Source organism: Trachurus trachurus (genome assembly GCF_905171665.1).
Source record: "Trachurus trachurus genome assembly, chromosome: 1".
In the NCBI taxonomy this organism is placed as follows: Eukaryota; Metazoa; Chordata; class Actinopteri; order Carangiformes; family Carangidae; genus Trachurus; species Trachurus trachurus.
In genome coordinates, this window is record NC_139891.1 from 37,372,851 (window position 1) to 37,393,362 (window position 20,512).

Genomic DNA, 20,512 nt, shown 5'->3' on the forward strand with positions numbered 1-20,512 from the left:
GTTTCTACAGAGGGGATTGTTGATATATCATTCACAGCCTCATTTATACAACGTTTTATTACTAAAAACAGGGCGAAATGTGATTTTTTTTTAGGGCTGGTGACAGTATTTTCTCATTTACAGAGTGATAAAAAGAGATATCCAAAATCCTCCTCTGTAAAAACTTCTGACTGTAATATGTCAACAAAATAAAACAAGAATTTTGAAAGTGGTTTTATCCATTGTTCAGATTTCTGCTCTGGAAATGTATGCAAATTAGTGAATATTTAATTAGATATTGCCTCATTAACATAAAACTTGACAAAACCTTGTAATACAAAAAATATTTGTCTTAATGTGAGTGATAAACTTGGGAAGTTTCATGGTGATATCTGATAGTTTACATTCTTACCCTATTACAAGTACGATTGCCAATAACAATTTATGTAATTTTACAGTTGTTTTACAGTGTTCAGATTTTTGTTCTGGAAATGTAGGTAAATCAGCGCATATTTAATTAGATATTGCTTCATTTACATATTTAAACATAAAATTTGACAAAACTTGTTATACAAAAAATAATTGTCTTAATGTAAGTGATGAAATTGGGAAGTTTCATGGTGATATCTGTTAGTTTATTTTTTACCCTATTCACCTTAAATAGTGAAACAGCGGCGCTTTTATAGACGATTTTAGGCCGAAACTCTGAACACAACCTGGTAGGGGTCAGGTGATGAACTAAGCATCAGTTACCATGGTGATCTAGCCTCCTCGGTAGCACAGGAGAGCCGTCAGACTCGACGTAGCACGCTAACCGACCGGCCCAGCAGAGAGCAGCTCCTCTCACCTTGTTGATCATGTTCAACGTGCACTCGAAGACGGCGTCGAAGATCTTGGGGATCTCCCCGGTGATGTGGACCCCCAGCTTGTTGACGATGGTCGCCATGGTGCTGAGGACCTCGGGCTCGCGGGCGGCGGGGACGTTCCTCTGGTAGTCGATGAGCACGGCCTCCAGCAGCGGGGGCACGAAGTTCTCCCCCACCTGGACACAAACACAACGACAAGTTAGTTTAAACTGATCAAATCCTCATGTTACAGGTTTAGAAATTAAACTTCTGTTATCGAACCTTAGGAGAACTCTCTAAAATAATAAATAATTTCACTTTTTGATTTTTTTTCTTTGTTTTCAAGCAGAAAAAACACTAAAGTCTGAATCCTGAGCGACTTGAAGCTTCAATGTTTTACAAGTGTGAGTTTTAATTCTGTTCAAATGCAAAATAGTGATGAAAAGTTATTTCCCATAGTTTTTTTTACAGTTAGAATAAAACACACTGTGATGTTGTTTATTGTATTAATAATGTGTTTACTGTGTGGGCCGATGACGGGAGGAGGATGAGGGATTCAGTTTCGTTGTAGTTCATGTTCAGGCTGCGGTCGGGTCAGAACATTAAACCTTGTTTCTACTTTTAGCTTTTTTTGATTCATTAGAAACATTTAGAAAGGTTTCAGGGCTTCAGACTAGGGATGTCCCGATCCGATATTGATATCGGATTTATGTCCGATATCAGCCAAAAAAACGAATATCGTATTATATCGGACTGCATCTAAAATCTCCGATATAAACGCTCCGATAAAAGCAGTCCATTATTCCGCTCCAGCACTTCTGTCCCATATGAATAGGTGACTCGTTCACACCCCCAACACAGTAGGTGGCGGCAATGCACCTTAATGTTGGTGCGCCGCCTGCCAGAGAAGAAGAGGCGCCCGGCTGCAGCATGCAGAGATCACATGATCACAACAACAGCGTGTGTGCGACACACACACACACGGGTGCATGGACAGGTCGCGCTTGCCCGCTAATAAACGGTAAATGCGCTATATTGCTCTAAATGTACAGTTCAAATTAACTACCGACGGGGTCGGTGGTCAGATTCTTCTGGAGGAAGACCAGCTGGTCCACATGTTGTGCCGTGTTACGGTGCGTTCACACCGGGCGCGAGTAACGGTGCTAAAGTAACAGTGCTAAAGCAGTTTAATTTAACAGAATTAAATGAACGATGCTAATTTCTGTTAGCCCGTCTATGGCGTTTTACATTATACGTTAGCATTAAGCTAGCGGGCTTTATGCTTAGTTGTGACACTGGCTGTGTGTTTTGAACGTTGTTTCAAACTATGTGGGTTTGATTGAACATCTTTGATGCTTAAATATAGCTGCTTAATATTGCTTTACTCCTCTTTTTATTTTATGTATGCCATTTTTACTGTAGGGCAGGCTATAATCTTCAATTTGGAGTGACAAATAAAACCTTGAAGCAAGAAGATTTTGCCTTTTGTTTGACATTGATGTACATACAGTAATTCAATAACAGTTGTAAATAAGGTTTATTTTTTAATATTTTACAGTTAAAAGTAAGCTCACTATTGTCTGTCCCATGGAAGAACATGACAGCGGGCAGCCTGTCAGTCAGCAACAGGAGGACTCTCCTTTGTATTAGAATTTGAAAAATATAAATAATCGTTTTTTTTCACCACCCCTAATATCGGATCAATATCGGTATCGGGCCGATATTGAAGGCTGCAATATCGGTATCGTATCGGAGGTGAAAAAGGGGTATCGGGACATTCCTACTTCAGACCGCCCATAAATGTTTCATTCAGTGAAAGTAAACAGGAAATTTGGCGTTTTTTCCCCTTTTTTAACACGTGTGAAACGTAGAAGCAGCGACTCAAAGAATTTACAGTCTGTCATTACAGGTGTCAGGTGTCATGAATAAAAAGGAAATGTGAATATTTGCTTTGCAAGTCGATCTACACCCCTAATTTCTGCTTGTGTCACTGTGTTCATGGTGAATAAAGAGTCGGTCTGGAGCTCTGGGTTTTGTTTTTAAAGGAGGAACCAGACTCAGATTCAGAGCTGGTGACGCAGTTGAATAGCGACGGTGGAGCAGAAATAAAACTGAGTACAAACAGAGCTGTAAATATAATATAATATAATATAATATAACATAACATAATATAATATAATATAATATAATATAATATAACATAATATAATATAATATAACATAATATAATATAATATAATATAACACAACACAACGAGCTGACTGACCATCTGGGGGTCGTTGGAGCGGCTGACCCAGCCTGAGATCAGCTTCAGCGTCTCTCTCTTCACCGTCCTCATGCTGCGGATCAGCGGCTGCTTGGTCACCATCTCACCTGAGGAGACCACACACACACACCGCCACAGGTCAACAACAACAACAACAACGACAGGGAGTTAAACAACTACACACAGATTCATCATCCAACATGTTTCTACTTTATCTGGATTTTGTTTCAGGTTAACTCTTCTGCAGAGTTCAGGAACAAACCAGAACTTTATTATTTAACTTCCTGCTTCTCATTATGGACAGTAATAACAATTTATAATAGTTTATATATAATAGGGCTGTCACTTTTTATATCGAATTTATACCGAACGAATTACGGCCATTCGCTATTCGTTCTAACCTAATTTTTCTAAAAAAAGTGACAGCCCTAATATATAAACACCTGAGGCTGAGCTGTCGGCCTCTGACTCAACTGAATAATACAAGTTGAAGTTGAATAAAACAACTTCAACTAAAATCAACATTTATTATTGTCTCAAATCAAGTCAGGGTGAGAGTAACTGTCTATACCGGGGGTCACAACCACAACTTGGTCTTCTTTCCTTTATATTATTCACCATTTGCCGCTCCAGACCAGAATATATTGATTTATTTTATATAAATTTTTTTTATATAATTATATTTTGACTCTGATCAGCACTGGTGTGATTCGGTCGTAGGCACGAGGCCGCAGACCAAGTCACACCAGTCAAATAATCACATTAATAATTATACACACATAGGGATGTCACGATTACTTGTTTTCACAATTTATCGTGGTATTAAACGCCACAATTAATTGATCGTAAAGATTCCTAAATACCGTCACTTTCCGAAAAAGATTATGTCGGAACCGTATCGGAAGATGTGGCACCAAAGTAAAGGAAGATGCACAGATACTGGTTCATTTATCTAATGTAACACTGAATTGGGAGGAATTTGAATGTGAATGTTAGTGTGTCATTTGTAATTTAAAAAATGATTAAAATAAACTTAAACATTTGGTATCGATGACAATTAATGACTTAAATATTTCAAACACTTGGTCATATATTAAACGATTAGTAATGTAATTGGCTGGCCTGCTCTCCCTGCCTTTCCTGCCTTCTTCAGCTCTTGTTAACATTTCCATGTTTCCAATATTCTGTGTTGTAAACTGTGTTCTTGTCTGTGATAATCGTAACACCGTGATTATTTCTCTGACAATAATCGTACCAAGAAAATCTATAATCATGACATCCCTATACACACACAATATTTGAAGTTTCTGTTGTTGCAGTTGTTGTGTAACTTTGTTTTTGTTCTGTTGGAATTCATTGACAACTAATTTTATTATCAATTTTTGTCGACAACGCTAATTAAAGCAGAAGTAAGTGATATATTTGTGTTAATATAAGTCTTAAATAGTTATATCTTCCGACAGCAATCACTTACATAGAGTGTTTGGTCTGAAACACGGGTCTGTCAGTCACTCTGCTCTGCTCTGAGCCGAGGAGAAAACATTTATCGTATCCTACAGTTTTTATCCAATGAGGAGAGAGAACGGCATGCAGGGCTGTGTGTGCAGCCAAGGAACGCCGTGAATGTGGCGACGTAGGGACGAGGACTGTTATGGTGCGTTCAGGGAAACTCGTAACTCGTGTTTTTCCGACCTGTGAAGTGGTACCAGTTCGATCTGGTACGAGTTCACCGGTCGGAAGTTACGAGTGGCCGTTATAGTGACTTTCACCGGTAAAACAGGTCGGAAAAACACGAGTGGGTTGCCTGGAACGCTACAAAGTCGTAAGTTGTGACTTAAAGCTGTAATTTACGGTTTCAAAAGCCTGCCTGGAACGCAGCATTAGCCAAAACGACCGGATCGCTTACTTCTGCTTTAACCTTTGCACCCCTAGTATCAGCCCAATAATCACCAGTATCAACAGACACAGACACACACACACAGACAGACAGACACACACACAGAGAGAGGGAGAGACTGACCGTTGGTCTGCACGGCGGAGGAGATGTTCTCGCTCAGACACTTGTAGACGTTCAGCATGTCCAGGTAGATGCGTCCCAGCTGCACCACGAAGGGATGACCCACGGCCTTACACGCTCGCACGTTGGTCTTCAGGATGGAGCCCAGCTGGCGCACCGTCTCCGCGTCCTTCAGGATGTCCACGTTCTACAGGGGGGGACACACACACGGACAGGGTTACACACACACACACAGGACAGGGACACACACACACACACACACACACACACACACACATATAGAGGGACACACACACACAGGACGACACACAGACACACACACACACACACACACACACACACAGAGAGTCACACACACAGAGAGACAGGGACACACACAGAGTGTCAGAGTCAGTCAGAGCAGAGAGAGGTGACACCTGACAGGAAGCTGCTGTGGGAGGAAGAGGAGGAGAAAGAAAAGGAGGAAGAGGAGGAAAAAGGAGGAGGAGGAGAAAGAAGAGGAGGAGGAGGAGAAAAGAAAAGGAGGAGGAAGAAGAAGAGGAGAAACAGGAGGAGAAAGAAGAGGAGGAAGAAGATGAGGAGGAAGAGAAAAGAAAAGGAGGAGGAAGATGAGGAGGGGGAGAAAGAAGAAAAGAAGAGGAGAAGGAGGAGAAACAGGAGGAGAAAGAAGAGGAGGAGGATAAAAGAAAATGAGGAGAAAGAGGAGGAGGAGGAGGAGAAAAGAAAAGGAGAAAGAAGAGGAAGAAAAGCAGAAAGAGGACAAAAGAAAAGGAGGAAGAAGATGAGGAGGAGAAAAGAAAAGGAGAAGAAAGAGGAGGAAGAAGATGAGGAGTAGAAAAGAAAAGGAGGAGGAAGAGGAGAAAGAAGAGGAGAAACGGGAGGAGGAAGAAGAAGAGGAGGAGGAGAAAAGAAAAGGAGAAAGAAGAGGAAGAAAAGCAGAAAGAGGACAAAAGAAAAGGAGGAAGAAGATGAGGAGGAGGAGAAAAGAAAAGGAGAAGAAAGAGGAGGAAGAAGATGAGGAGTAGAAAAGAAAAGGAGAAGAAAGAGGAGGAAGAAGCTGCAGCTGTGTCGTCCTCACTGTCGTAGACAGGAAGTGACATCACCTGTCAGTGTCTCTGGCTGTGTAGTAAATCTCCTCCTATCACGGATGTAGCTCACCACATTTTGTAGTGTTGTTCTAATTCTCCGTGATTAATTTCATCCACTATGTAGTGGACGACAAAACACCCACAATGCACCGCAAAATTGAGTGAACAAGCGATGAACACTACTTTCTACTCCCGTATGTATCCCAGAATGCAATGCGGTCGTGTTTTGCCAGAGAAGAAGAGCAGCAAGCTAATTAGCATGTCAGCTATGTTTTCTTTAGGTTATTTAACAATAAACTCCTCAGACGTATTTGCCTTCGCTCTGTTTGCCCGAGGAGCAGGAGTTGGGCAGCAGCATCCCAACAATAACAGGCAGCATTAAATCAATCTAATAAAGAAACTCTAGTAGAATTTGTAGTAAATACGAGCTAATGAGCTAAGCTAATAGTCGGGACACACAACAGTAGTCGACCAAACCAAACTTCTGATATTTCAACAGTTTATTGTCCGAGAAACACAACCACATAGAATCACATCCTCTAATGTTCCTGCAAGTGTCCGGTTGGATGATTTCGAACACAGCTAGTGTGATGTCATAGAGTGAGGTCGTACCTTGGTGGCCTGTCAGTGTCAGTGTGATGTCAGAGTGAGGTGGTACCTTGGTGGCCTGCTGGATGATGCTGTCCCACACCTGGTTGGGCAGCAACATGTATTTCTCTATGAGCAGCTCCTGCACCGCCTGGTCCGTCTGGGCGCCGATCATGTAGCCCACCGCCTCGTAGAAGGTGTGCACCTGAGGGAGGGGGCAGAGTCAGAGAGGAGGGGGCGGGGCCAGAGAGGAGGCGGGGTCAGGTAAAGGTTCGACAGTCAGATCGAAGAGAGCGCGAGGGGCCGGCGGCGGGGATCGAACCTGCTGCGGCTGCAGGTCACAGATGATGGTGTTGATGTTGTTGAGGATCTCGTCGATGAAGGGCATCACCTCGCCCACCTGCACCTGCACAAAGTGGCGCCGGCACTTCTGGGCGATCTTGATGAAGGTGTCGCACGCCATGTCCTGAACGCCGTCGTGCGTTTCTATGACAACGACAAGACAAGTCAGAACAAACTTCACTATTAGAACAGGACACAAATTATTTTAAAGACGAGAACATTCGAAGGTGAAACTGACGTCGAACTCGGTCCTTCTGCAGCGTATCAATGATTTTGATTTTTGTGAAATAAAAATATGACCATAGCTGATTATCTAAACTGATCAAAAACTTATCGCGATCCCTTACCAAGATCGTTTTATCGCGTTTTATCGTGTAGCTATAACTGCATAGGTTCAGCTGACTCGTTATTCTCTGCTACTCTACAATGTGTGATGTTAATCCAGTGTATGTCTTGTCCAGTTGGTTAATTGTATGGGGTACAACTCTGTATTTTTTTCCCTTTTTTTGTATATTATACATATACTTATGTATCTAAATTCCATACAATAGTGTGTACATAATACATTTATGTCTACAAACTTAGTGCAATATTAGACACACATCTGCATGTGCAATCGTGTGCCATGGGCATAGTGCAATTTAAGTCAATCCTGCACTTTATTGGGGCTTTGTGCAATCAGAATAAATGTAATCTTGCACTTGTCACTTTAGCAAATAGCACTTAATTATCACTGTAGCACTTTATAACTGTTCTGTAACCTCTTGGTCCCCTTAATACTTTTTATACGTATATTGTTCATGTCATATATGTGTGTGTAAGATGTCAAGGTGTTATCATGATGCATCGTTCTATAGTCCTAGTCCTGCCTCTTGCGCTTTTATCTTCATTGTTTTTATGTCTAACATCAACCTGCCAATGGGACTGGGGATGGAAATAAGCCACTTGGCTACAACCCCACATATTTACACGACAATGTTCATCAATATGTACTGTTCCCATTTAAACAATAAAACTGAAACAATAATTGGTAGAAACTGCTTCACCATCACACTGCTGAGTGTTGCACGTGCAACATTTCTCACAGAACTCACAGATGATCAGCAGCTTTTTGCGTAGTTTAGAGAGGAGAATCGCACCAGCGTATTCAGATGTCAAACATGTACAGGTTGGCAGGTCAGTATAATAAAGCGAGGGACCAGCTAACAGTCCATGTGATCAATAACATGTGATATTGACGTTCTACAGTCCCTCACTTTATCTTTTCCTGTTGTGTCAGCAGGGTTTTGTTGTTTCTCAGTGTGTGTGTTTCTCAGTGTGTGTGTGTGTGTGTCTCACCGTGCATGAACTCAAACAGCTTGTTGACGACGGTCTTGAGGAACTTCCAGTGAGCTCGGAGGAAGCGCGGATACTGACCCACGATGTACATGATGTTGGAGGCGATGATGGCTTTGTTGTCTTTCCCTCTCTTCTGCTCACACAGGCCCAGCAGGTCCTACACACACACACACACACACACACAAGTTACTTTACCCAAAAAGTAACTGAGTTCACAACTGAATCACTACATTATAAAAGTTACCAGTTAGCAGGAAAAGCATTAAAATGTTCAAATATGTCAAATTCCTTGGACGCGTCCCCTTTTCCAACTAGATAATGGACTGAAAAGAAGTGTTTGTATACAACGTTGACTTTATTTAGCAACGTCACTTCTCGAGTCAATTAAAGTCAGATTTTATTGTCAGTAACAGTAACGGTGTTATAACTAGAGGCACTAAAAATAATAAGACTATTGAGACACTACAGGTGAATAGGGTAAAAATATAAACAAACAGATATCACCATGAAACTTCCCAAGTTTATCACTTACATTGAGACAAATATTTTTTGTATTACAAGTTTTGTCCAATTTTATATAAATGAGGCAATATTGAATTAAATATGCCCTAATTTGCATATATTTCCAAAACAGAAATCGCAACAATGGATGAAGCTACTTTCAAAATTCTTGTTTTATTTTGTTGACACATTAGAGTCAGAAGTTTTTACAGAGGAAGATTTTGGATATCTCTTTTTATCACTCTGTTAATGAGAAAATACTGTCACCAGCCCTTTAAAAAAAAAAAAAAATCAGATTTGACCATGTTTTAGTAATAAAATGTTGTATAAATCAGGCTATGAATGACATATCAACAATCCCCTCTGTAAAAACCTTCAGCATATAGAAAGGGATCAAACTGGAAGGTTTGGTGTCTGTAAGTGCTGCTGAAGTGGAGATTTCTAGTAACTAATTTTGAGAAAACGGCCTTTAAAGGTTTGTACTGTAAAATTGCATAGATTACAGTGTTCTTTTATGAAAATGTAGGATGTGATGCATCAAAATTCATCATATAATCGTAATAGAATTGACCTATGGCTAAGCCAAGCCCCCAAACGCGATGAGCCAATCACAGTGTGCATAGCTAGCCCATACACTCGGACATTCTCTGCTTCCACGTCCATTGAAATGCATTGCAGTTAGTCAGTTTTCATTCGTTTTTCTTGACATTTTAAGTTTAAAATGGTCAAACGGTGTTCATGGTGTACATGCAGCTCAGACACTAGGTATCCTGAGAGGCCACGGGGGAGATTTTTTTTTACCTTTTCCCAAGCCACATCTCAACCGAGAGAAGTGTCTGCTCTGGATAAAGTTATGCAGTAGACCACAACACCAACTAAACGTGGATAAACTTAACAAGGATGTCTACATCTGTTCTAAGTTAAGTCAACAACGTATTTGAGGCAACATATTGTCAGAGATGTTTAGATGTTAGCCAGCATCACAACTAAGCATAAAGTCCGCTAGCTTAATGCTAACGTATAATGTAAAACTCCATAGACAGGCTAACAGAAATTAGCCCGTCGCTATCGGCGTTTCGCGGCAACCGACAGCCATAGCAGTAAAGCTAAGTGAAGTTTTGGTGACTTCAACATGATATTTAATCTTTCTGTCTCCAGAGGAGATCATAACGGGGGAAACAGAAACGTTTTTTGATGACTTATTTCGTGCCGACCTTGATGACGGTGACGAGGAACCTCTTCTCGTCCTCCTCGTGCATGGCGCCGCTGATGGAGCCGATGGCCCAACACAACATGTTCAAGTTCCTCCACGACCACTCGGTGCCGTTCACCTGGTTGTGGAGCTTCTCCGTCATGATGCGCTCGGTGTCGGCGTAGTCCAGGTGAGTCAGGTACACTGTGACGGCACAGAGGGAAGGAGAGAGGGAATAAATAAATAAACTAGAATAAAAGAGAGACTGTGTGTGAATGATACTTGTGAAGAGAGAGAAGAAAGAGAGAGAGAAAAAATAAAGACTGAGATAAGAAAAAGAAAGAGAGAAGAGAAAGAGTGAGAGAGAAAAAAGAAAGAGAGAGAGAGAAATTATCTATCTATATCTATAATTAACTATCTATGTATTTGTTTTAACTCTGCTGTCGCAATGCTTTGGCAATATTGTATATCACAGTCATGCCAATAAAGCAAATTGAAATTGAAAATTGAAATTGAGTGAGAGAAAGAGAGTGAGAGAAAAAAGAAAGAGAGAGAAGAAAAAGAAAGAGAGTGAGAGAAGGAGGGAAGAGAAAGAGAGAGAGAGAGAAGAGAAAGACAGAGTGAGAGAAAGAGAGTGAGAGAAAAAAAAGAAAGAGAGTGAGAGAAAGAGAGTGAGAGAAAAAAAAGAAAGAGAGTGAAAGAAAGACAGAGAAGAGAAAGAAATAGAGAAGAGAAATAAAGCAAGAGAGAAAGAAATATAGAGAAGAGAAGAAAGAAATATAGAGAAGTGTGTAACACAGTGTGTGAGTCTGACCCAGCGTCTCCCTCATGTTCTTGTAGAGGTTGATGGCGTCCGTGTCCTTCATGAACTCCCTCACCACCTCCCCCTGGTCGTTCTCCACCACCAGCACCTCCTCCGGCTTCGCCATGCGGCTCACCATCAGGAGGCGCACCTGGAGGGGGGGGGGGGGAGGAGGAAGGAGGGAGGGGAGGAGAGGAAGAACAGGAGGTAGAAGAGGTGGAAGAGGAGGATGATGATTATTGTTTATATTAAATGTTCAAAATGCAATGTTTCCCATATGTTCATTTATTCATGGCGGCCCAACACAAATAAATTAATAAATTTTGGCTCGACCAATGCAAGATTGTTCCATTCATTGATCTCCGCATAACGCTCTTTCTCCGTTATTAGCATTGACACACACACACACAGAAGCGTGCATGCAGTGCGCGGTATTTCAAAATCTCGCGAGATTTGGACGGACCAGGAAGAGGAGCTTCGAGAAGCTTCCACCACAAACAAGCTTGAAATATAGACTTATTTAATTTTTTTCGGGACAATTTCTCATGTTGGGGCTTCAATACCAGAGGGACATTACATACGAGCAGCATGGAGGTATTTGGATGTTTTTTGGTGTGTCTTTTTGTTACGAAGACAGTTGGTATCCATTTGCAACCATTATATGGACATGCACTGCTACGCCGAGACCCCCTGTAACTCAGAGAAGCCACGGAGGACTCTGAAACTTCTCCCAGCCCTTAGTCCACATGAGGGGGAGGAGATATTAATGAGTGAAATTTCAATTTTGAGTGAAGAGGTGTAGGTAAGTAGAGGTGTGTGTTGTGTTGTGGTGTGTTCAGGTACCTGTGAGAGTACGGGTAAGTAGAGGTGTGTGTGGTGTGTTCAGGTACCTGTGAGAGTACGGGTAAGTAGAGGTGTGTGTTGTGTGTTCAGGTACCTGTGAGAGTACGGGTAAGTAGAGGTGTGTGTTGTGTTGTGGTGTGTTCAGGTACCTGTGAGAGTACGGGTAAGTAGAGGTGTGTGTGGTGTGTTCAGGTACCTGTGAGAGTACGGGTAAGTAGAGGTGTGTGTTGTGTGTTCAGGTACCTGTGAGAGTACGGGTAAGTAGAGGTGTGTGTTGTGTTGTGGTGTGTTCAGGTACCTGTGAGAGTACGGGTAAGTAGAGGTGTGTGTTGTGTTGTGGTGTGTTCAGGTACCTGTGAGAGTACGGGTAAGTAGAGGTGTGTGTTGTGTGTTCAGGTACCTGTGAGAGTACGGGTAAGTAGAGGTGTGTGTTGTGTTGTGGTGTGTTCAGGTACCTGTGAGAGTACGGGTAAGTAGAGGTGTCTGCGTGGCGGCACGTCGGACAGCAGCGGCGTGCTGGACGTGGAGAAGGGGCTCTCCCTGTAGAGCTCCGCTGCCAGGTGGTTCCAGTACTCCAGACAGATCTTAAAGATCTCAGTCTCCTCCACCTCGGACACCAGCAGCATGTAGTGCAGCGCCTACACACACACACACACACACACAGAGACACACACACAGAGACACAGAGACACACAGAGACACACACACACACACAGAGAGACACACACACACACACACAGAGAGAGAGACACACACACACACACACACACACACACACAGAGAGAGACACACACACACACACACACACACACACACAGGGAGACAGGAAGTCAGGTCACATGACTCATCATCATCTTTTAACTTTTAATAACAACACCTGTTTTTTTTGCCAAATCCCACATACACAGATACTTTTTATTCATTTTATTTTATGTATTTACTTAGAGAACAGTGCACATTAATCAGTCCTTCTGTCCTTAGACTCACTCTGGCTAAGTCTGGCTGACGTTGGCTAAGACTCTGGCTAAGTCTGGCTAAGACTCTAGCTAACTCTGGCTAACTCTGGCTAAGACTCTAGCTAACTCTGGCTAAGACTCTAGCTAAGACTCTGGCTAACTCTGGCTAAGACTCTGGCTAACTCTGGCTAAGTCTGGCTAAGACTCTAGCTAAGACTCTAGCTAACTCTGGCTAACTCTGGCTAAGACTCTGGCTAACTCTGGCTAAGACTCTAGCTAACTCTGGCTAAGACTCTGGCTAACTCTGGCTAAGTCTGGCTAAGACTCTGGCTAACTCTGGCTAACTCTGGCTAAGACTCTGGCTAACTCTGGCTAAGTCTGGCTAAGACTCTGGCTAAGACTCTGGCTAACTCTGGCTAAGACTCTGGCTAACTCTGGCTAACTCTGGCTAAGACTCTGGCTAACTCTGGCTAAGTCTGGCTAAGACTCTGGCTAAGACTCTGGCTAACTCTGGCTAAGACTCTGGCTAAGTCTGGCTAACTCTGGCTAAGACTCTGGCTAACTCTGGCTAAGACTCTGGCTAAGTCTGGCTAACTCTGGCTAAGACTCTGGCTAAGACTCTGGCTAAGACTCTGGCTAACTCTGGCTAACTCTGGCTAAGACTCTGGCTAACTCTGGCTAACTCTGGCTAACTCTGGCTAAGACTCTGGCTAACTCTGGCTAACTCTGGCTAACTCTGGCTAAGACTCTGGCTAACTCTGGCTAACTCTGGCTAAGACTCTGGCTAAGTCTGGCTAAGACTCTGGCTAAGACTCTGGCTAACTCTGGCTAAGACTCTGGCTAACTCTGGCTAACTCTGGCTAAGACTCTGGCTAACTCTGGCTAACTCTGGCTAAGACTCTGGCTAAGTCTGGCTAAGACTCTGGCTAACTCTAGCTAACTCTGGCTAAGTCTGGCAGACTCTGGCTAACTCTGGCTAAGACTCTGGCTAAGACTCTGGCTAAGACTCTGGCTAACTCTGGCTAAGACTCTGGCTAACTCTGGCTAAGACTCTGGCTAAGACTCTGGCTAACTCTGGCTAAGTCTGGCTAAGACTCTGGCTAACTCTGGCTAAGACTCTGGCTAAGACCCTGGCTAACCCTGGCTAACTCTGGCTAAGACTCTGGCTAACTCTGGCTAAGACTCTGGCTAAGTCTGGCTAAGTCTGGCTAAGACTCTGGCTAAGTCTGGCTAAGACTCTGGCTAAGACTCTGGCTAACTCTGGCTAAGACTCTGGCTAACTCTGGCTAACTCTAGCTAACTCTGGCTAAGTCTGGCAGACTCTGGCTAACTCTGGCTAAGACTCTGGCTAAGACTCTGGCTAACTCTGGCTAAGACTCTGGCTAACTCTGGCTAACTCTGGCTAAGACTCTGGCTAAGTCTGGCTAACTCTGGCTAAGACTCTGGCTAACCCTGGCTAAGTCTGGCTAACTCTGGCTAAGACTCTGGCTAAGTCTGGCTAAGACTCTGGCTAACTCTGGCTAAGTCTGGCTAAGTCTGGCTAACTCTGGCTAAGACTCTGGCTAACTCTGGCTAAGTCTGGCTAACTCTGGCTAAGACTCTGGCTAAGTCTGGCTAACTCTGGCTAAGACTCTGGCTAAGACTCTGGTTAACTCTGGCTAACTCTGGCTAAGACTCTGGCTAACTCTGGCTAAGACTCTGGCTAAGACTCTGGCTAACTCTGGCTAAGACTCTGGCTAAGACTCTGGTTAACTCTGGCTAACTCTGGCTAAGACTCTGGCTAACTCTGGCTAAGACTCTGGCTAACTCTGGCTAACTCTGGCTAACTCTGGCTAAGACTCTGGCTAACTCTGGCTAAGACTCTGGCTAACTCTGGCTAACTCTGGCTAACTCTGGCTAAGACTCTGGCTAACTCTAGCTAACTCTGGCTAAGTCTGGCAGACTCTGGCTAACTCTGGCTAACTCTAGCTAACTCTGGCTAACTCTGGCTAACTCGGGCTAAGTCTGGCAGACTCTGGCTAACTCGGGCTAACTTGCAGTTTCTTTTAAATTCTGTTGATCAGTGTTGCACTGTCCCTGTCCAATAAACCAATACATTAAATTAAATTAAAGTCTACATTTAATCTTATTTAGATCAAACTACTACTAAATTGTGTTTGTTTTTTGTGCAGTGTGGTTGGAAAAAAATGTTGCTACATGTTCAGAAACGTCTGGAACTGATGTTGGATCAGGTACCGACAGGAAATGGAAAGAAAAGAGGAGTGTCTCCCCCCCCTCCCCCTCTCCCTCCCCCCTCACCTCCATGAGCGTCTCCTCCTTCTCCCCCCTCACCTCCATGAGCGTCTCCCTCAGGTTGGGCCTCTTCTCCACCAGCTGGCCGTGCTCCTTCAGGAAGGTGCAGAGGAACAGACTCAGGTTCTGGATGAAGTTCTGCTCGTCGTCCTTCCCGTTGGCGTACGCCACTCTGATGTTGGTGTTCAGAGGCAGCATCTGACCAATCACAGCACAGCACAAGACACTACAGGTTACACTTCTGACCAATCACAGCACAGCACAGCACAATACAGGTTACACACTCTGACCAATCACAGCACAATCAGAGTGGTTTAAACTTCTTTTTTTAGCACAAACAATATCATATAAAAAACAACATGAACAATCAACATGACTGGGATGTGCAAAGGGGAGGTATGAAACCCAAAAGGGCTTATATGAAAACCTCACCCAACATATCAAGATCAAATTTGTTATGCTTTAAAAACAATAACATAGGAAAATAATTAAACGATAATGAAAAATAAGTAGAAAAGTAAGACATTAAACAGTAAATATAAGGAAATAAGGAAAAAAAAAAAGAGAGAGAGAGAGACAAAAGAAAAACATGACAATAATTGTCTTATGTTTGATGGTACATGGTTTGACTGATGAGGTACTTTTTGAGAGCCTTTTTAAATGATGTTAAATGAATAATTTTTTTCAGATAGTCAGGTAGCTGATTCCAGAGACGTGGACCTTGATAACGAATTGAAAATTGCCGAGGTTGGAAGAGTTTCGTGTCTGGTAGCTATATGGACTTGGTTGTTGGACATAAATATATGAGAGAAACTACGAGGTAAAATATTCATTGTATGCTGAAACACAAATAAACAGATCTGATACACATTGATATCATAAACATTCAAGAAATTAAGTTTTTGAAACAGTGGACCTGAACTTGCAAGTGGCTCAGAGTATGTAACTTCACATGTGTGTCGTCCAATCAGAACTGTTGAAATTACAGGTTGTGTGTGTGTGTGTGTGTGTGTGTGTGTGTGTGTGTGTGTGTGTGTGTGTGTGTGTGTGTGTGTGTGTGTGTGTGTGTGTGTGTGTGTGTGTGTGTGTGTGTGTGTGCACCTGTTTGAGCTGGCACATGGTGAGGGTGAACAGGTTGACGAACTGCTCCTCGTACTGGTTGACGCTCACTCCGGCGATCTCCGTCAGACACTTCAGAGTCACGTTGCGAAACATGGGGACGTTCAGGAACTGAGACACCACAGAAGTAGAAATATAAGATAATATATATATAATCAATAAAACTCACGTTAACATCTTCATTTGTTCAGTTCCTCAAAGTCCAAATACATTAAAAGACATTAAACCCTTGTAGCCTGTTGAGAAACACTATTACACACTATTACTGTTGGGGACAGAAGTGTCTCTTCCCAAACGATATAAAAAATATCACGATCATGTTTTTTTTTTTGTTTTTTTTTCCATAAATCTTTAATCAACTTCAGTCCTGATCATAAAAATCAATTTTACACACAAAAACTGATGTATTTTAAATGTATCTAATGCAAAGTTGCAAAGCAAAATAAGTTATTTCAGGCTTGGATATAACAATGATTAGAAACAACATTGATTTTGATGGATTTTTGTTTGTTTTTTTGCTGTGTGACACAAAAAAAGTGGAATATAAACATTTTCAGTAACACTTTATAATAAGTGCACACTATTAAGCATTAGTTAAACATTAATAAATACTGAATTCTTCATTTGTGTTATCACCTTGTAGACCAACGTGCTGATGAGTTTGGTCTCGAAGATGTAGCCCAGAGGAATCCAGTTCAGGAAGCGGAGGAGAGTCTCCAGGGTGGCGTGGACCAGTGGTGCATTCTGGGAGTTCTCCTATGATGAGGGAGAAAGAGGAGGAGGAGGAGGAGGAGAAAGAGAAGACAACAGTCAGACTGATCGATCAGAGCTGATCATTGATCACCAATCAATAGATCTGATCAAACTGCCGAAACGTTTCTCACCATCACAAACTGACAGAGCTGGAAGATCTGAGAGAACTCGTTGCACATGCTGAAAGACAGAGAGGAGACATGAGTCAGAGCCCAGGTGGCTGATGGGTAAACAGGGGGAGGGTGTGTGTGTGTGTCCTAAATCCCCCCCTACTCTCTATATAGTGACCAGGCCATTTTGTAGTGGTGTCCGAATGTTTAGTGATTATTAATGTTCACTATATAGTGACTGAATCTATCCCACAATTCACTGCGAAATGTAGTGAACATCCGATGCAAGATATCCCATCATGCATTGCCACAGCGGCCCAGAGCGACCGGTGTAGCTACCAAATAAATGCAGTAGTGGCCGGTGTAGCTACCAAATAAATGCAGTAGTGACCGGTGTAGCTACCAAATAAATGCAGTAGTGACCGGTGTAGCTACCAAATAAATGCAGTAGTGACCGGTGTAGCTACCAAATAAATGAAGTAGTGACCGGTGTAGCTACCAAATAAATGCAAGTAGTGACCGGTGTAGCTACCAAATAAATGAAGTAGTGACCGGTGTAGCTACCAAATAAATGCAAGTAGTGACCGGTGTAGCTACCAAATAAATGCAGTAGTGACCGGTGTAGCTACCAAATAAATGCAGTAGTGACCGGTGTAGCTACCAAATAAATGCAAGTAGTGACCGGTGTAGCTACCAAATAAATGCAAGTAGTGACCGGTGTAGCTACCAAATAAATGCAAGTAGTGACCGGTGTAGCTACCAAATAAATGCAGTAGTGACCGGTGTAGCTACCAAATAAATGCAGTAGTGACCGGTGTAGCTACCAAATAAATGAAGTAGTGACCGGTGTAGCTACCAAATAAATGAAGTAGTGACCGGTGTAGCTACCAAATAAATGAAGTAGTGACCGGTGTAGCTACCAAATAAATGCAGTAGTGCAGCAGCCTCAATAAATGTGTCCAGGCTGTCAGAGTTGTCTGGTCGCAGCTTCCACAGACTCCCACAACAAACGTCGGAGCAAATTTCCTAACAAGCGTTATAAACTGACCACAGACTCTGGATAGCGAGGCTAATTTCTGTTAGCCCGTCTATGAGGTTTTACATTATACGTTAGCATTAAGCTAGCGGACTTTATTCTTCGTTGTGACACGTTGTTGTGAACGTTGTTGTGAACGTTGTTGTGAACGTTGTTTAAAACTATGTGGGTTTGATTGAACATCTTTGACCGCTTAATATATTGCTTTACTCCTCTTTTTATGTTGGTACATACTACATATACACCCGTATAACATTTTAATTACTAAAATTAACGTTAACATACACTACTGTGTGGCGGAGTAGTGTCCAAAAGTGTTTTTTTATTTGACCAGTGAGTCACTATATAGTCACTATATTGAATTCACTATATAGTAAGTAGGGAGGAGGGAATGAGGGAGGGATTGTGTGTGTGTGTGTGTGTGTGTGTGTGTGTGTGTGTGTGTGTGTGTGTGTGTGTGTGTGTGTGTGTGTGTGTGTGTGTGTGTGTGTGTGTGTGTTACCTGTCCTTGAGGTGCTTGGCCTTGACCTGCGTCATCTGTCCGCTGGAGAAGTCGAACACCTCCTCGCTGAGCAGCTTCAGGATGATCATGTTGTTCTGGCACAGAGACTCGCTGGTCCGACTGGCGCCCACGATGTCGCTGATGAACATCGGCCAGTGCTTCGGCCACTCCTGCTTCAGGATCTGGGAGATGGAGGGGGGGGGGAGAGAGAAGATTTCTTTTTTTTTTTTTGATTTTTACAGCCACACTTTATTTACCAATCACAGGACAGGAGAGAAGAAAGAAAAAGAAGAGGAGAGAGAAAAAAGAAAGAGAAGAGAGAGAAATAGAAGAAAGAAAGAAAGAAAGAAAGAAAGAAAGAAAGAAAGAAAGAAAGAGAAAAGAAGAGAAGAGAGAAAAAAGATAGAAAGAGAGAAAAAGAAGAAAGACAGAAAGAGGAGAGAGAAGAGAAAATAGAAAGAAAGAGAGAGAAATAGAAGGAAGAAAGAAAGAAAGAAAGAAAGAAAGAAAGGAAAAAGAAAAGAGAGAGAAAGAAAGAGACAAGAAAAGTAAAGAAGAGAAAAAAGAAAGAAAGAGAAGAGAGAAAAAAGAAAGAGAAAAGAACAGAAGAGAGAGAAAGAGAAGAAAGAAAGAAAGTAAGAAAGAAAGAAAGAAAGAAAGAAAGAAAGAAAGAAAGAAAGAAAGAAAGAAAGAAAGAAAGAAAGAAAGAGAGAAAAAAGAAAGAGAAAAGAACAGAAGAGAGAGAAAGAGAAGAAAGAAAGAAAGAAAGAAAGAAAGAAAGAAAGAAAGAGGGTAAAGGTCTGTGTGGTCGTTCTGGCTCCAGATGTTTCAGACCAGATGTGGTGAAGAGGAGTTAGTTAGTTAGTTAGTTAGTTAGTTAGTTAGTTATTTACCTGTACGAGGATCATGTTGAGTTTGGAGATGTAGACGCCCTCTTTCTGTGGAGACACGAGGAGAACAGGAGGAGAACAGGAGGAGAAGATGAGGAGAACAGGAGGAGAAGATGAGGAGAAGTAGTAGTGGTTTATTCTTTCTTTTACACAAAATGATTTACAGTTGAGCATCAATCAGTCAGTCAACCTCCATAAAACCATCATTAGTTCAACTAGTTCATAAATAGATTGAAAAGGTTCAGGCTGAAGCTATCTAGCTTATAAATGCCTTAGCTACCCTTTAATTCATTATTCCACTAAATCCATTAGAGCTCTTCATGGTTTCAGAGTCATAGAAAGAAACAAGTATCTAATAATTAACAAGTGTAGCCAAAAAAATAAAAGAAATAAATAAATAATTAAACAGTATTACAGTTGCAATCAGAGTCATAGAAAGTAATAATTATCCAATAATTAACAAGTGTAGCCAAAAAAATAAAAGAAATAAATAATTTAACAGCATTACAGTTGCAATCAACACCCAATTAATCAATCCTGTTTATAGCTTTCTATCATACTATCTTTAATCTATTTTTAAATTGTGTTATGTTTTTGCTTTGTTTGAGATCCTCTGTCAAGATATTCCACAGTTTTACTCCCGCCACAGAGATACACGCTTTTTAATGTTGTATTTATTTATTCTTGGTTGTTTTAAATTGAGTTTTCCTTTAGCTCGTATCTCCCCTCTCTTCCCTTGAACATTTTTTGAATATTATTAGGGAGGGAGTATATTATCTGTGCAGTTTTAATTTTTACTATGTGAACAAACTTTAATAATCTCCATTTGATGAACAGATTATTGGTGTGGTGGTTTTATCCTGCATGATTTACTATCCTTATAGAGAACAGGAGGAGTGAACTCACCTCCATGTTCGTGGGGTCGGACGACGTCTTGATGATCAGACCCACAACGTACTTCTTTATACCTGAGAGAGGAGATCAACGTCTGATCAATACATCAATCAATCAATCAATCAATCAATACCCCGTCCTCGACACACACAGGGTTA

At 42.0% G+C, this 20,512-nt stretch overlaps 1 protein-coding gene across 3 annotated transcripts in view; it reads right to left on the reverse strand.

Moving 5' to 3' along the window:
* The window catches only part of xpo1a (exportin 1 a), a 30,162-nt gene that overhangs the window by 4,574 nt on the left and 5,076 nt on the right, over positions 1-20,512 (reverse strand). For 2 of the 3 annotated variants that reach the window (XM_083988577.1, XM_083988576.1), the window contains exons 5-20: positions 20,367-20,428; positions 19,464-19,508; positions 18,571-18,752; positions 17,054-17,102; positions 16,806-16,925; positions 16,152-16,280; positions 15,057-15,248; positions 12,258-12,440; positions 10,972-11,110; positions 10,180-10,361; positions 8,465-8,621; positions 7,107-7,270; positions 6,855-6,989; positions 5,112-5,295; positions 3,092-3,198; positions 827-1,021 (exon numbers count right to left, since the gene is read on the reverse strand). In XM_083988577.1, coding sequence (XP_083844703.1) covers positions 827-1,021; positions 3,092-3,198; positions 5,112-5,295; positions 6,855-6,989; positions 7,107-7,270; positions 8,465-8,621; positions 10,180-10,361; positions 10,972-11,110; positions 12,258-12,440; positions 15,057-15,248; positions 16,152-16,280; positions 16,806-16,925; positions 17,054-17,102; positions 18,571-18,752; positions 19,464-19,508; positions 20,367-20,428 — 2,225 coding nt within the window. The remainder of the gene's footprint in view (positions 1-826; positions 1,022-3,091; positions 3,199-5,111; positions 5,296-6,854; positions 6,990-7,106; positions 7,271-8,464; positions 8,622-10,179; positions 10,362-10,971; positions 11,111-12,257; positions 12,441-15,056; positions 15,249-16,151; positions 16,281-16,805; positions 16,926-17,053; positions 17,103-18,570; positions 18,753-19,463; positions 19,509-20,366; positions 20,429-20,512) is intronic. The other variant, XM_083988578.1, reaches the window with a different exon arrangement.